At 31.8% G+C, this 16,599-nt stretch overlaps 1 protein-coding gene across 2 annotated transcripts in view; it reads right to left on the bottom strand.

The window, feature by feature from the left end:
- LOC101894584 (ATP-binding cassette sub-family G member 1) overlaps window positions 1-16,599 on the bottom strand; it is a 97,797-nt gene that overhangs the window by 41,271 nt on the left and 39,927 nt on the right. For both annotated transcript variants that reach the window (XM_020035436.2, XM_005179688.4), the window contains one exon: window positions 2,679-3,020. In XM_020035436.2, coding sequence (XP_019890995.1) covers window positions 2,679-3,020 — 342 coding nt within the window. The remainder of the gene's footprint in view (window positions 1-2,678; window positions 3,021-16,599) is intronic.

The raw sequence follows: 16,599 nt of genomic DNA, 5'->3' as shown, positions 1-16,599 counted from the left end.
CGTTCAATACGTCAATGTGACAATCATTTCCGTTTTTTGTTTTGGTTTTAATTTTAACATTTAAAAATTGATTTTCTATTTAAATTGCAAACTTGCCCCACACACACAATACCTCTGCTCAGGCATTCAAATTTCATTGAAAGTGGAACACAAAAAAAAACAATGGCTGCATGACGTTTAGAGGGACAGAGAGAACTGCAATAATTTCAACACAAATAGCTGTCATAATAATACACAGATTTCGTGTAAAAGTTGGGCGTGTTGTTGGCGAAAACTATAACCAACGTGTTGACGTTTCAAATATTCATTCATGGCGATAACGTGCGATTGTCACGAATGTTTTGTTGTTTTTGACGAACTATAATTTATTTCATCAAATGTTGGGATATTTTTTTTATTGATAAATATTTAGAGATTTGAAATATCTTATAAATTATAAAATGTACCTCAACATTTGTTGTAATTTATTTCAGTGCACAAATTCACAAAACATTCGTGACAATCACACTTAATTGCCATAGATGATTATTTGAAACGTAAACACGTTGGGCGCCACTTTTTATGGGAAGCTTTTTAGCTCTAACCAAGTAATGAGTAAATACAGGGTGAGATAAAAAAAAAACTGCAACCAACTTCAGATTACTGACATTTCTAAGTCACTCGTCCGACAGCTGTTAAAATTATTCCAGTGACAGCTCATTATATTGTTTACAAGAAAAAAAGTTATTCGTGCTGGAATTCAAGCGTGATAGTGTGATTTCTTTATATTTGGCTGGAAAACCACAAGTGGCTATCGTTAGAGCACTCCAGCATTTAAATGTGAATAAATCTTTTGTGTCTCGTACCATCGCTCGTTACCATGATACTAATAGCGTAGCCCGACGTCAAGGAAGTAGACGGAAGAAAACAGCAACATCAGCAGAAATGGTTCGAAAAGTAAAGAAGCGGCTTGATCGAAACCGGCGTCGCAGTGGCCGAAAAATGGCTCGTGAGCTGAACATATTGCAATGTTCCATTCGGCAAATATTGAAAAAGTAGCTCGGGGTAAAGCCATTGAAATTCCAAAAAGTGTCAGAACTTACACCGCAACAGAAAGAAAATAGACACAAAAGAGCTAAAGAGTTGCTTCGCTTGACCGAAAGTGGTGAACTGCCGAATTTAGTTTTCTCCGATGAGAAATCATTCGTTGTCCAGCAGTTTGTAAAGAAAAAGGTCAGCTTAAAATGGGGACCTTCGGTTGGTCACCAGAACTCAAGCGCCGGCCATGGTGATGGTGTGAGCCACCATAACAGCCGATGGTCGCTCTCCGCTCGTATTAATCGACCGTGGCATTAGAATAAATGCCGAATATTATGACGAAAATATTCTGGAGGGTGTATTAATGCTTTGGGCACGCAAACATTTTGGCCTCAGACCTTGGACATTCCAACAGTACTCAGCATCATCGCACTCAACCAAGAATGGCCACCCAAGAATGATTACAGAATAAGGTTCCCCGCTTCATTTCCAGCGCACAATGGCCATCAAAATCTCCGGATACCAATCCGTTAGACTATTGTGTCTGGAGTATTTTGGAAAGTAAAGTTGGCACTAAAAAATACCAAAGTATCGATCACCTCAAGCAAGCGCTTCGCCGGAAATGGACCAAAATACCGCAGAGCAACATTCGGACAGCGTGTGACGGTTTCATTGGCCGTTTGAAGACCATAATTCGTGTCAAAGCTGACCAATTCGTACAAACCTAAACTTATACTAAAATTTGATGCAATTTCCGAAATTGTTTGCTTTCATTCAATAAAATCTCCGGATACCAATCCGTTGGACCATTGTGCCGAGAGTATTTTGGAATGCAAGGTTGGCACTAAAAAATACCAAAGTGTCGATCATCTCAAGCAAGCACTTCGCCCGGAATGGGCCAAAATACCGCAGAGCAACATTGTGGCGTATGGCGGCTTCTTTGGCCGTTTGAAGGCCATATTTTGTGCTAAAGGTGACCAATTCTACAAATCTAAACTTATTCTAATATTTGATGCTATTTCTGACATTTTTTTTGCTTTCATTCACTTTGTTGCAGTTTTTTTATCCCACCCTGTACAGAAGAAGGAAGGCACATGAGCCACAGTCTTCTGTGAGCAACTAAGAATTTCCGGTTCGTAGAAATTGAATGAAAGAAGTGAAAATGCAGTCCTGAATATTAGATATGGAAAATCTACAAATTACTCTCGGACTTTGTTGGGTACCTGGTCGTTTTAATATTGAGGGTAATGAGAAAACGGATGAAACGGTAAGAAAGTGTTCGCAGCATTAGACTTTGAGATCCCCCAGGTCCCCGAGTGAGATAGTTACAAGTTATGTAGTAATGACATATCTTTGACCTTACCTTTGGCCACTGAAATTCGATTAAAAAAGTACTTATTTATTGACTTTGGTCACTAAAAGTATCGACTTTTAGAGACCTGAAAATAACTACTTCTTTCGTGCAAGAATTCCCCTATTAAAGTAATGGGTTGGTAAACAGATTTGTATTGAGTATCCTTGCTGGGATACATTAAAACGACTCCCTTTAAAGATCCTCTATTGACAAATGTAATTTCAGATAACCTTTATGAATATACCCGCCGAGACCTCTAGGTCTTCCCCCTACTGAACCTGGTAAAATTAAAAAGAAAATTACTCACGTTGTTGGTTCGTCCAAATACAAAACTGATGGATTGCTTATCAACTCCAGCGCAATGGCGAGACGTTTCTTTTGGCCACCAGACAGCTTGCCGGCCTTGACATTGTAACGATGTTCGAGACCCAACAGCGAAAGGATATGCTTCACCAGCCGCACCTTTTCCTGTTTCGAGATCTTAAAACCCAACTTTAGATGGGTGGCAAGCATCATTGTCTCGCCCACCGTCAACTGGGGGCGCAACAGATCATCCTGATGTATGTAACATGATAATTCACGAAATTTCTGTGATGTGGTGGCAATGGGTGTACCGTTGACACGGACATTGCCGGAGACGCCAGAACATCTGAAAAAGTAGAAAAATAAAAACAAATTAAAAAAATAAATCAATTTTTTGTTGTTTACTGCGTCTGGCTGTTGCTCTATTAAGTGGTTATCATTTATTGTTGTTTCCAGCCTTTTTTTCAAGTTCAAGTTTATGGAAGAGGTCATTGACCAAGGGGAGTGAGAGAGAATAATAATTTCTATATCCCCCCAATGGAATTTTTATTGTCAGAGGTTGGTCGATGTGTATTTTTCCTGCATCCATAGATTAGCAAATGTTGTTGTTTTTGATCACTGCATCCATTACCATTAATTGCTGGCGTACGGCCCGGTCATGTACCCCGCATTTCGAAGACAAATTGAATTATTTTTGTTTTTTTAAACCTACCTCAATAAGTGTTATTTTCTTATCTCTTATTTTTTATGTTGTTTGTTTTTATTGTCGTCCGAGCAAAATTTGGAAGTTAACAAAATTGCATGGACATTGGAATGGATGGTGTCTTCTAGAAATATTTGTTTTTAATTATACTTTGAATTGGAAAATTTTTGAGTTTCAATTCGAAAACAATTTGATATCAGCCGTTGACAGCAAACAAAAATTCTGAGTCATAGAGTCATAAAAGTGCACTGCATTATCTTTAAGATGGGTAGATAGTTAGCTGGGAAATCTACAAGGACACTGATGTGGTGGACTTGTGGTCTGCATTTCTGCTAACTCAATTGTGAAATGGCTCTGCTCAAACAAGCCATTAATTTATTATTCGAATAAAAATTCTACCTAATCGAATGTCACCTATTTTTTTTTCAATTATAAAAATTAATATTGGATAATAAATCATATGTCATTGTAATTGAATGAAAAAGTCTGTAATTTATAAGTCACGTGTATTCATTGATTATGAAGAAATTCCAATACAAAAAACAGAGATCCATGTGAACTGAAGATCTTCTTTATTTTTAAAAATTTTTTATTAAATAATCGTTAAAAAATTCTTCTAAAAAATCCACGTTTTTGGCCCAGGATGTATTTAAAAAAAAAAAAAAAAAACCTTAAAAATGTACATTTACAGATAAGTAGTCCTTAAAAATAGTATTAAAAAAAAAACAGATTCATGGCTCAAAATGTCCTTGAAAAAATTCTATTAAAAAATCCACGTTTATGGCTCAGATAGCCCTTTAAAAAACTATTTTATAAATCTACATTTATGAAAATTCTTTAAAAAACACATTTACGGCTCCGACAAAAACTTTAAAGAATTTACGTTTATGGCTCAACAAAAAAAATCTTATAAAAAATTTACGTTTACGGCTCGGATAGTCTTTAACCCTCGAATACTATCGTCTATTTTACTTACGTCAGTACTATAGATGGGTGGTTTCCACCCATACAACGTTAGTATTTGGTTTTCTCAAATGACAAGCGAAACTTATATAATAATTGATTTGTTTTTAAGAATGAATACCCAACTACTGAAAAACAGCAAAATTCTATGTTTAATTCACTTATTTTATTTTATTTACTGATTTGGTTAGGAATATAACAATAAGAGAAAAAAATAAAAAAATTAAAAATGCACTTTGCAAAATTAGCTCCAACTTCTTGAGTTTTTGCATCATGATCCTTTAACGGACTAATTTGGAAAGCTGAGAATATATAAAAGAAAAATTTATTTAATATTTTTTTTGGCATAAAGTAAATTTTTTTCTTAAACGTGATCTAAATACTTATAAATTTAAGTTACTCATTACAGCATGTAAACATATCGTCATATATTAAGTTCGTATCTTGCAAAGCTGGTCCATAGCAGTACGTACAAAGAGGGTTGGTGTGACTGTTGCAAATAAAAATTTCACTATTGCAGCATGTCGTCTTAGTTTTTCGATCCTTCGCATTACCGCATACCTGGCAGCGGGATTGTTTAAGTCTTTTGGCTGGTGGAGGTATGTTCTGCTGTTCGTCAATGTTAGCACAGAACTTCTTCGCAAATTTTTGACAGCTTAATTTTAGGTTATTTGATAATGTGCTAATTTTGCTACGCTTTTCTATCTGTGGTGCAATGAGACTGAATGCAAGATCTTTTATAAAAAGAGATCGCCTTTTATATTTCAGTGGTGGATTTTTAGTGCATAACAAAACTATACGTGCATTTATGGCAGCCAAGCTCATAAGTGAATAGATTACCACCAAAGACCAGCGATTTGAAGTTCTGGCAACATTATATGTAGCACATAACTGGTCAGTCGTATCGACTCCACCTTTAGTTTTATTGTAAAATTCAACAATCTCTGGTAAACACTTTGGACCATCCAGTATTTTTCCATCTCTATGAAATGTAGAGAGCAACAAAACACACTTATTCCGTTTTGGAAGATAAATATTTCATTCATTATCTGCAGCCCTGCTCAAACCCGTGCTCTAGAACATGAGCAGAAGAAAGAGATAATTTAAGAGAAAATTAGAATTCTGTTTTTCTTTATATTTTACGATTCCATTTAACTGATTTTAAACATGAATGTTTGTCAAAATTATTTTATAGCAAATTGATATAAAATCTATATATATAAATGTAAGTTGTGTTAGTTACTACGCTTATAACTCAAGAACCGCTGATCTGATTTTAACGATTCATACAAATTCTGAATTGTCTCTTTTCCGAAAAGGATAATATTCAAAAAAATCGCGTAAAAATGTGATATATTAACATTTTCATTCCGACTTCTGAAATGTACAATCGTAATGTTTTATTTTGTATGTTTTTTTTCTATTTTGACTTACTTTTTTCGAATGTACATTTGTAGTGTTTTTTATAATATTTTTTTTTTCTTTTTGATTCGAATATTAATACCAATTTATTTTGACTCGATTTCTTGAGAACTGAAATAGAAGCCGGGTTACATTGAAGTGTAGTACCAAATTATGTGGTGGCGAAACGAAATAGATGTTATCGAAATAATTTAACGCGGTCACACCAAATTTAAGTCAAAATTTCTAAAAATCTTGAAAAAAGAGATCTCATTCCAAAAATTCTCAAATCGGGGAAAAATTACATAAGGTATAACTAAAGAACGGCTTGACAATTCATACAATTTTGGAATGGTATCCAATAAAAATATTAATAAAAAATTTCTTTTTGGTGTGATTTTTTTCAATTTGACATACTATATTGAAGTGAACATTTTTTATTGCCTTGAAATCTGAATGAATAATATTTAAAATAAAATGAGTGACCTACGTGGACCTACATCTTTCATATGGCAATAATCCGCCCAATGAGAACTCAAAATGCAATTCATTGGAACTGCAGTCAGTGAAATACCGAATATAAAGGGTGCAAAATGGTAGAGCGAATTGGACATTTAGGAAAAAAGAAAGAAATTCTTCCTAAACTTTCAAGATGTCTTAAATCGCTTTTGCAGGTCATGATATATGACCCCCGGATAAGGGTACAACCTTATTTCAAGTATTGTTTACATTTTAACCACATTTTTCTCACACTCATTTTAATTTGATAAGAAACCATCCTCGCAAAATATGATCATGTTTTGGTATAACCATCATTTAATTTAAGCCATGTTCGGGGTCTTCGACATTTTTTTCATCTTTAGGCCTTTATTTGGCATCTTTGTTTCTAAGGGTGTAAAAAACCTCTTCTCATAATATTTTCAATTTTCGGAGTAGAGTCCATCTTGGTCTTGACCACATTCATCAATTGATTTGGCTAAAAAATTGTATTTAGGCAACTCTGGGGTAGAGAATCGTCCCTCAGATAATTGTCCACATAGGCATTTATTCGAGTATAGTTCTCACATTAGTGTACCCACAAATCCGCTTTCCTAACCAATGTTTGGTCAGAAAAGAAAATTTGATATACTATTGAATTTGAAACTCCCAAGAGAATATTGGTTGGGAACGTAGATGTGGGATTAACATCTACATGCCATAAACTCCGAAATATCAAATTGTGGCAGAAACATGAAAAAATCACGAATATTAATTTTTTGTTCGTTATTGAATTATACTATGATGAAAAATGTGGACTTTATGGGCTCTCCAACTCACAATTTAAATGACAAAAATAAATTAATTAATATTTCACGGTAATGGGTGTAAAAAAGCAATTATCTTTGACTATTTTGAAATCATTCCGCTCTCAATTATGAGGTGGACAAAACTAAATACCACGCAGCACGGTATTCTTAACATTGGAAATTCAATACCAAAAATTTAGCTGAGTTTTCACATGGGGCTATTATAGAAGTTCTATATCATACAGGTTTTTAACACTCAATTATAGCCTTAGGCTGAAAAATAAGATCAGGCTATTCAAAATATCTAAAACCGACGGTAGATTATTATCTATTATAATTTTTCCCATGAATGTTTATTTCTATTTAGAAATTACTATGGAGTTATTTTACTTATAACAAAAATTGTGCCGCTTTCATAATTCTATAATGCTTAAAAAAATATGCATTAAAGACTAAAAGTAGGGGCCGGCAACGCGGACCGGGCCAGCTAGTATTTGTATAAATAATAACTTAACACTGTTCTGTTCTTGATTTAAATAAGCAAAGAGATATTTGACTGGAAAGAGATATTTTTGTTTTTGAGCAGCGCTGATTATCTGCCACTGCCGTACCTTTTGTGTACCAATTCCAACGAAAATATAATACTATTTTATACTGATATATTGCAATACTGAGAACTATCGTGGGTGTAAAACACCCACAATTTTGGATCGCCATTACTATCGAGGGTGTAAACCACCCAAGGCTTTCAATAAACCTGCTTTATGTAAAAATTACCATACTAGTAGCTGTAGATAATACTTTTTTATATCAATAGCTATTTAAATGAGGATTACATTATAATTTAGTTTGGATTTTCATGAAAAATTATAAACTTCTCTCAGAAATTCAGCTTTATGGGTGGATTCCACCCAGGCGATAGTCCTTGAGGGTTAAAGAAAAATTCACTTTTAAGGTTCAGTTAGTAGATTTTTTTAAGTCCGGGTTTTTGGTTCACATAGTCCTTCAAAAAATATTTTCAGATAGGTAGTCCTTAAAAATACTATTTAAAAAAACAGTTTCATATCTCAGAAAGTCCTTGAAAAAATTCTATTCAAAAATCCACGTTTATGGCTCAGACAGCCCTTGAAAAAATTATTTCATAAATCCACATTTATGAAAATTCTTTAAAAAACACATTTAAGGCTTCGAAAAAAAAACTTTAAAAACATTTACGTTTATGACTCAGAAAAAAAAATCTTATTAAAAATCCACATTTACGCCTCAGATAGTTTTTGAAAAAAACTGCACTTTTATGGCTCAGATAGATTTTTTTTAAATACAGGTTTATGGCTCAAATAGTCCTTAAAAAAATATTTTCAATATATTGTAAAAAAAAACATTTTTGTGTTGCAAACTGTCCTTAAAAACAATATTAAAAAAATCATTTAAAAAAAAATTATTTTAAAAAATCTAATCCTTAAAAAATATTTAAAAAAATACACTCGTAAAAGACGATAGATCCTTTAAAAATTCTTTTAAAAAATACAGGTTTAAAGCTATGTAAGTCCTTGAAATAATTCTTTTAAAAAATCCACGTTTTGATATCTGCAAGTCCTTGAAAAAATTCTTTTAAAAAATCCAAGTTTTGATATCTGTAAGTCCTTGAAAAAATTATTTTAAAAAATCCACGTTTTGTTATCTGTAAGTCCTTGAAAAAATTCTTTTAAAAAATCCACGTTTTGATACCTGTAAGTCCTTGAAAAAATTCTTTTAAAAAATCCACGTTTTTATATCTGTAAGTCCTTGAAAAAATTTATTTAAAAAATCCACGTTTTTATATCTGTAGTCCTTGAAAAAATTTATTTAAAAAATGCACGTTTTTATATCTGTAAGTCCTTGAAAAAATTTATTTAAAAAATCCACGTTTTTATATCTGTAAGTCCTTGAAAAAATTTATTTAAAAAATCCACGTTTTTATATCTGTAAGTCCTTGAAAAAATTTATTTAAAAAATCCACGTTTTTATATCTGTAAGTCCTTGAAAAAATTTATTTAAAAAATCCAAGTTTTTATATCTGTAAGTCCTTGAAAAAATTTATTTAAAAAATCCACGTTTTTATATCTGTAAGTCCTTGAAAAAATTTATTTAAAAAATCCACGTTTTTATATCTGTAAGTCCTTGAAAAAATTTATTTAAAAAATCCACGTTTTTATATCTGTAAGTCCTTGAAAAAAATTTATTTAAAAAATCCACGTTTTTATATCTGTAAGTCCTTGAAAAAATTTATTTAAAAAATCCACGTTTTTATATCTGTAAGTCCTTGAAAAAATTTATTTAAAAAATCCACGTTTTTATATCTGTAAGTCCTTGAAAAAATTTATTTAAAAAATCCACGTTTTTATATCTGTAAGTCCTTGAAAAAATTTATTTAAAAAATCCACGTTTTTATATCTGTAAGTCCTTGAAAAAATTTATTTAAAAAAATCCACGTTTTTATATCTGTAAGTCCTTGAAAAAATTTATTTAAAAAATCCACGTTTTTATATCTGTAAGTCCTTGAAAAAATTTATTTAAAAAATCCACGTTTTTATATCTGTAAGTCCTTGAAAAAATTTATTTAAAAAATCCACGTTTTTATATCTGTAAGTCCTTGAAAAATTTTATTTAAAAAATCCACGTTTTTATATCTGTAAGTCCTTGAAAAAATTTATTTAAAAAATCCACGTTTGGAGATCTGTAAGTTCTTGAAAAAATTCTTTTAAAAATCCACGTTTGGAAATCTGTAAGTTTCTAAAAAATCTCTTAAAAAATCCACTTTTAAAAGTTTGTAGGTCCTTGAAAAAATCTTTTAAAAAATCCACGTTTGAAAATCTGTAAGTCCTTGAAAAAATTCTTTTAAAAAATCCACGTTTTGATATCTGCAAGTCCTTGAAAAAATTCTTTTAAAAAATCCACGTTTGGAGATCTGTAAATCCACGTTTGGAGATCCACGTTCAGTAATCTGTAAGTCCTTGAAAAAAAATCTTTTAAAAAATCCACGTTTTGATGTCTGTAAGTCTTTGAAAAAAATCTTTTAAAAAATCCACGTTTTTATATCTGTAAGTCCTTGAAAAAAATACATTTAAAAAATCCATGTTTTTATATCTGTAAGTCCTTGAAAAAAATTCTTTTAAAAAATCCACGTCTTGATATCTGTAAGTCCTTGAAAAAATTCTTTTAAAAAATCCACGTTTTGATATATGTGAGTCCTTGAAAAAATTCTTTTAAAAAATCCACGTTTTGATATCTGTGAGTCCTTGAAAAAAATCCACGTTTTGATATCTGTGAGTTCTTAAAAAATCTCTTAAAAAATCCACTTTTAAAAGTTTGTAGGTCCTTGAAAAAATCTTTTAACAAATCCACGTTTTGATATCTGTAAGTCCTTGAAAAAATTTATTTAAAAAATCCACGTTTGGAGATCTGTAAGTTCTTGAAAAAATTCTTTTAAAAATCCACGTTTGGAAATCTGTAAGTTTCTAAAAAATCTCTTAAAAAATCCACTTTTAAAAGTTTGTAGGTCCTTGAAAAAATCTTTTAACAAATCCACGTTTTGATATCTGTAAGTCCTTGAAAAAATTTATTTAAAAAATCCACGTTTGGAGATCTGTAAGTTCTTGAAAAAATTCTTTTAAAAATCCACGTTTGGAAATCTGTAAGTTTCTAAAAAATCTCTTAAAAAATCCACTTTTAAAAGTTTGTAGGTCCTTGAAAAAATCTTTTAACAAATCCACGTTTTGATATCTGTAAGTCCTTGAAAAAATTTATTTAAAAAATCCACGTTTGGAGATCTGTAAGTTCTTGAAAAAATTCTTTTAAAAATCCACGTTTGGAAATCTGTAAGTTTCTAAAAAATCTCTTAAAAAATCCACTTTTAAAAGTTTGTAGGTCCTTGAAAAAATCTTTTAAAAAATCCACGTTTGAAAATCTGTAAGTCCTTGAAAAAATTCTTTTAAAAAATCCACGTTTTGATATCTGCAAGTCCTTGAAAAAATTATTTTAAAAAATCCATGTTTGGAGATCTGTAAGTTCTTGAAAAAATTCTTTTAAAAATCAACGTTTGGAAATCTGTAAGTTTCTAAAAAATCTCTTAAAAAATCCACTTTTAAAAGTTTGTAGGTCCTTGAAAAAAAATCTTTTAAAAAATCCACGTTTTGATATCTGTAAGTCCTTCAAAAAATTCTTTTAAAAATCCACCTTTGGAGATCTTTAAGTCCTTGAAAAAATTATCTTAATAAGTTTGTAGATTTAGATAATATCTTTTAAATATCCACGTTTAAATCTTTTAAATCAGTAAAAAAAAGTCTTAAAGTCGGGCGGGGCCGTCTTTATGATACCCTACACCACTTTGCTTAGTTGGTAGAGCTTCAAATAACAATTCAAAGTTTTTATGGGAGAATTAAATCAAACGAGCAAAGTTATTTCTGATCTGTATTTGATATATTTCCCTGAATATCGTTGTTACGAAGTGCATATTATGGCTGTGGGGAACAAATATAACAAATCGGATGAACAATATATATGGGAGCTATGGCTATATCTGAACCGATTTCGATCAAATTTGGCAAACTTATTTTCAGGACTAATTTGGTCGTATGTGCAAAAGTTCATGCTATTTGGGCTGATATTATACGTTTGGTGCACTATAAAAAGCAATTCGGACGAAGTTATATATTGGAGCTATATGTTAGTTCTGATCGATTATCTCCAATTTCAATAGGGTTCGTCCTTGAGCCAAACAAATGATTTGTGCAAAATTTCACCTGGATAGGGCAATAAATGCGAGCTGTACTTTGTTTACAAAAATACATGGACAGACGGACGGACGAACGGACATGAATAAATCGACTCAGAATGTGATTCTATGCAGACCATCAAAAGAAACTATGGGTATCTTTCCTTTCCTTTTGCCTGTTACAAACAAATGCACATAGACATAATACCCTGACCATCTTGTGGTGTAGGGTATAAAAATCCATGTTTAGGGATCTAAGGGTCATTAAAAAATACCCATTTATGGATTCAATGGTCCTTGAAAAAATTCCTTTGAATTTCCATGTTTGTGATGTAGTAATGATACTTAAAAATATTATAAAAAAATTCACATTCGAAACTTAAAAAAAAAATCCACGCATTACAGTACTGTGGCTAGTTTTAAACAAAATCGTACAACCTTTGATTCACTGCTGATTTTGATCGACCCGCCCTTTTTAGATTAGTTGTGAGTCAGTATTGGACTTTTGGATGTTTTTCTAATATTACTTTCTAGTACAACAAATTTTTTTGTTTAACTCCATGTTTATTTATTTTTTGTTGCTGGCGATAAATTAGCTAAATAATGCTCAAACCCACAACGCAATTACAAGAATCAAATAATGAGAACTGAACAGCGGCATGTTTATTTTAACTATCGGCTTAGTAACATCTGTTGTTGTTTTTTTTTATTTTTTCATTTTTACAAAAGCGACACAAAGCTATTTGTTTTATTAACAACAACAGCAACACTGAAAATTCCTCATGGGACAATTATTTCGAAAAATAAAATCTAATAAAAATTATACGAACTTGAAACTTTTTGTATAAACAAAGATTATATTTTATTAGCAGTCATTGTTATTGTTGTTGCTAGTTGTTTTTGTTGTTATTGGATTTTATTTCGTTTCATTTCTTTCTTCCGACTGAAGACATGCACATGTTCTTTGTATTAGTCACAATTTGCGATTAGACACCACCAATGCTATTTGAAATGAAATGATTAATAGAGTTTTCCAATGTTGAAGACCGTTTAACAATAAACTTGATCGGATTACCGCAGTCGCAGTGCACTTTGGCAGGCCGATTAACCCTTAAACGCATAGAAGAGTCAACGAAGGGTCGGTAAAGCAAAGCGTTTTAGATTTGGAGCAATGGTACATTTTTTAAGAATATTTTCCCAGGAGGAATAATTTTCAAGAACCAAAGGAACTTTAATTGGGGATCTTTCAACAGTTTTTAGGGACCTTCAATAGCGGAAGTTTTAAAAAATATTTTTTAAAGGACTAACAGTGTTATAATCCTGGTTTTTTTAAGGACTAACAGAGATTAATCTTTTTTTATTTTTTTATAACATTTCATGAAATTTGAAGGACTAAATAAATTATAATCGTGGGCCCTCCGCTATATGGTCACAGAGGCTATATACCATTTGATAGGTCAAAAAGACCCTCTTCGAAGTAACAGGTTTAGGCTCCAGGTCTCTTTGGAACAAATCCAAAGAGAGTAGCAAAATAACTCACTGACTGAGAATCATTGCCCAGACGAATCGTCTGAAGCTAGAATCTTAACATTTTGCACAAGGGTCATTCTTGGTGCGTAGGTGTGTGATACGGATGGGTTTTTGGGAATTTGTACTAAAAGGGTGCGAAAAGTACAAAAATGTACTAAAAATGAAATACTTTCTATTGGGCAAACGGAATGAGCCAGAATTTGAAGTGAGAGTCACTGATAGAGCGCAGGATAGATGTACCAAAGGCTATTGGGAAATTCGAACTTCAAGGTTACGAAAAGTTCTAAAATGGTACTAAACTTCTAAAAAGGTACCATTTTGTACTTTTGTACTTTTTGTGATGTGGAAATGTGAAATGTTATATTGTCATAACTGTTGGCTTTGAGGATTGAGGTTTGGAACGGTTTTCCAAATGAGTATAAAAATTACTAAAGTACTAGATGTTGCTAAATTTGGTATTTGGAGAATAGATAGAGATACAATTCGTACTAAAAAGGTACGAAGAGTAATAATGTTCCCAAAATAGAAATAATTTGTATTGGCAAACGGAATGAACTTGAATTCTGAAACTCGGAATGTGAGTCACTAAAAGAGTGCAGGATAGATGTACCAAAGGTTGTTTGGAAATTCGAATTTTAAGGTAACGAAAAGTTTAAAAATTGTACTAAACTCCTAAAATGGTACTATTTGGTTTTATGTGAACGGATAGAGCAGCAAAATTTAATGTTGGTATGAGAATCAAGATTGGAAAATAAGTTTTAGAAATGTGTACTAAGTGTGCGAACTGTACTAAATGGTACTACATTTGGAACAGTTTGGTTTAGGGTGAACGGATGAGGCTGGAAATGTGAAATTTTTATAGGGGTCCCTGTTGGTAGTAGGTTTGTGATAAAGATGTGGTTATGGAAATGTGCACTACAAGTCCACGAAAAGTACTAAATAGTACTATATTAAGTACAATTTGGTATTGGGTGAACAGATATTATTGAAATATGAAATTTGGTATTAGGGTCGCTGTTCATGTGTTGCCAGGACATGTGGAGGTGGTTTCGGAAATGTGTACTATAAATGTACGAAAAATACTAAATGGTACAAAATGTTGTCTTCGTTGAAGGTATAGAGATAAAATTAAATTAAAATTGATATTTAGATAACTATTGGTATCTGGAATTGAGATATGGAGGTAGTTTCAGAAATGTGTACCATAATTGTACGAAAAGTAAAAATAGTACTAAATTTGATATTGGGTGAAAGGATAGAGACATAATTCTAAAATTTGATATTTACATTACTGATGTTATTTGTGTTTGAGATTTGGTGGTGGTTTGGAAATGCATCCTATATTTTTGTACGAAAAGTACTAAATAGTACTAAATTTGGTATTGGGCGAAGGGATATGGCTGGAATTCTCACAATTGAAATTAAGGTTGCTGTTGGTATCTAGATTTGAGATATGAAGACGGTTTGGAAATTTGTACTATAATTGTACCGAAAGTACTAAGTCGTACTAAATTCGGTGAAGGGATAGAGCTGCAATCACGAAAATTGTTATTAAGGTCTCTGTTGGTATCTGGTAATGAGATCTGATAGTGGTATTGCAAATGCGTACCATTATATTTCGAAAAGTACTAAATGGTACCAAATTTGGTATTAAGTGAAGGGATATGGCTAGATTCCTCAAATTTCATATTGAGGCCTCTGTTGGTATCTGAGACTGAGATATGAAGGTGGCTTTGGATATGCGTCCCATATATATATGGAGGTGATTTCGGAATTGTGAACTATAATTGTACGAAAAGTACTAGATAGTACTAAATTTAATATTGGTTGAAGGAATAGAGCTGAAATCCTGAAATTTGATATGGATGTCATAGTTGGTATCTGTGTTTGAGAGAAATTGCAGGTTTTGGATACGCGTTATAATTGTCCTAAATTGGGATAAATTTAAGAGCTGAAATCCTGAAGTTTATAATATAGGTCACTATTGGTATCTAAGGTTGAAATATGGAGATTGCTTTAAAAATACGTAATTTAATTGTACGAAAATAAATGTTTCTCAATTTTGTATTGGGTTAGCTTCATATTGAGGTCACTTTTGGTTTCTAGGGTTGACATATGGGGACATTGAAATAGTTTTGGACAGAAAAATTGGATTTGGGTCCATTGTGCAATCCATTGTTTTACTGATATTCTCCTAACTAACTTCAAAAAAAAAAGATTTAGAAAATTATCTTGAGAAATGGTTGTTTATCGGCCTTTTTATTTGATTTATAAATAATAAGATTTTTTCGAGCTTTAGGCCATTTTCGGATTTATTTTATTGATTACAATAATATGTTCCCAATATTTCGCAATTATCAAATTGCATCTTCAGGGGCAATATTTACATAAAATTGTCAGATTTACTTAACAGCTAATGTAGTTTTTACTACCATTGTCTGGTGTGCAATAATAACACCAGACAATGGTAGTAAAAACTACATTAGCTGTTAAGTAAATCTGACAATTTTATGTAAATATTGCCCCTGAAGATGCAATTTGATAATTGCGAAATATTGGGAACATATTATTGTAATCAATAAAATAAATCCGAAAATGGCCTAAAGCTCGAAAAAATCTTATTATTTATAAAGATTTAGAAAATTTTTTGGTGGAAAAGCTAAACATTTTCCTATTATTCTTTCCGAAAAAAGGGGAATAGCATATCAAACCTTGAAAGTCGGAAAATTAAGTACGATCTGTGAAGTTTTGATAAATTTTGTCAAACTGAACAAATTGTGCATTTTCAGAACTAAAAAGGTCTAACACGAACTGTTGGAAAAAATCTAAAATTTTAAGGTTGACTTTTTGCTGACGAAGTGGCGGGTTCTTCATAGTGCTTCAAAGTTTATAAAATTTCATGGAAGTTAGTATGCGATTTGCTCCAAGCATCACCAATCTTAAATCTAGTTCTCTAAACTTCACACATCTCAATATTTCAATTGACAGAAGATCTGCTATGGAGATGGAATATATGGGACCACTCCTTCTGGTACCTCCCCCACAAAGGGTCAAAATTTTGAATAACCACGACGCTCATAAAATGCGAAATAAGCATTTGATTGATTCTAAACTTTACACATTCTAGAAAAATTGGAATGTGTAATGATGTGCTGTGAAGATAGAATATACCGGCCCACTTCTCATTGTACCTCCCCCAAAAATTAGTCAACATTTTGAATAGGAAAACGCTCATAAAATGTGAAAAAAAAACACCCGATTGTCTTCAAATTTCCCTCTTCGCAATATT

Source organism: Musca domestica, unplaced genomic scaffold (assembly GCF_030504385.1).
Source record: "Musca domestica strain aabys unplaced genomic scaffold, Musca_domestica.polishedcontigs.V.1.1 26, whole genome shotgun sequence".
Lineage (NCBI taxonomy): Eukaryota > Metazoa > Arthropoda > Insecta > Diptera > Muscidae > Musca > Musca domestica.
This window is presented reverse-complemented; position numbering and strand designations above follow the sequence as displayed.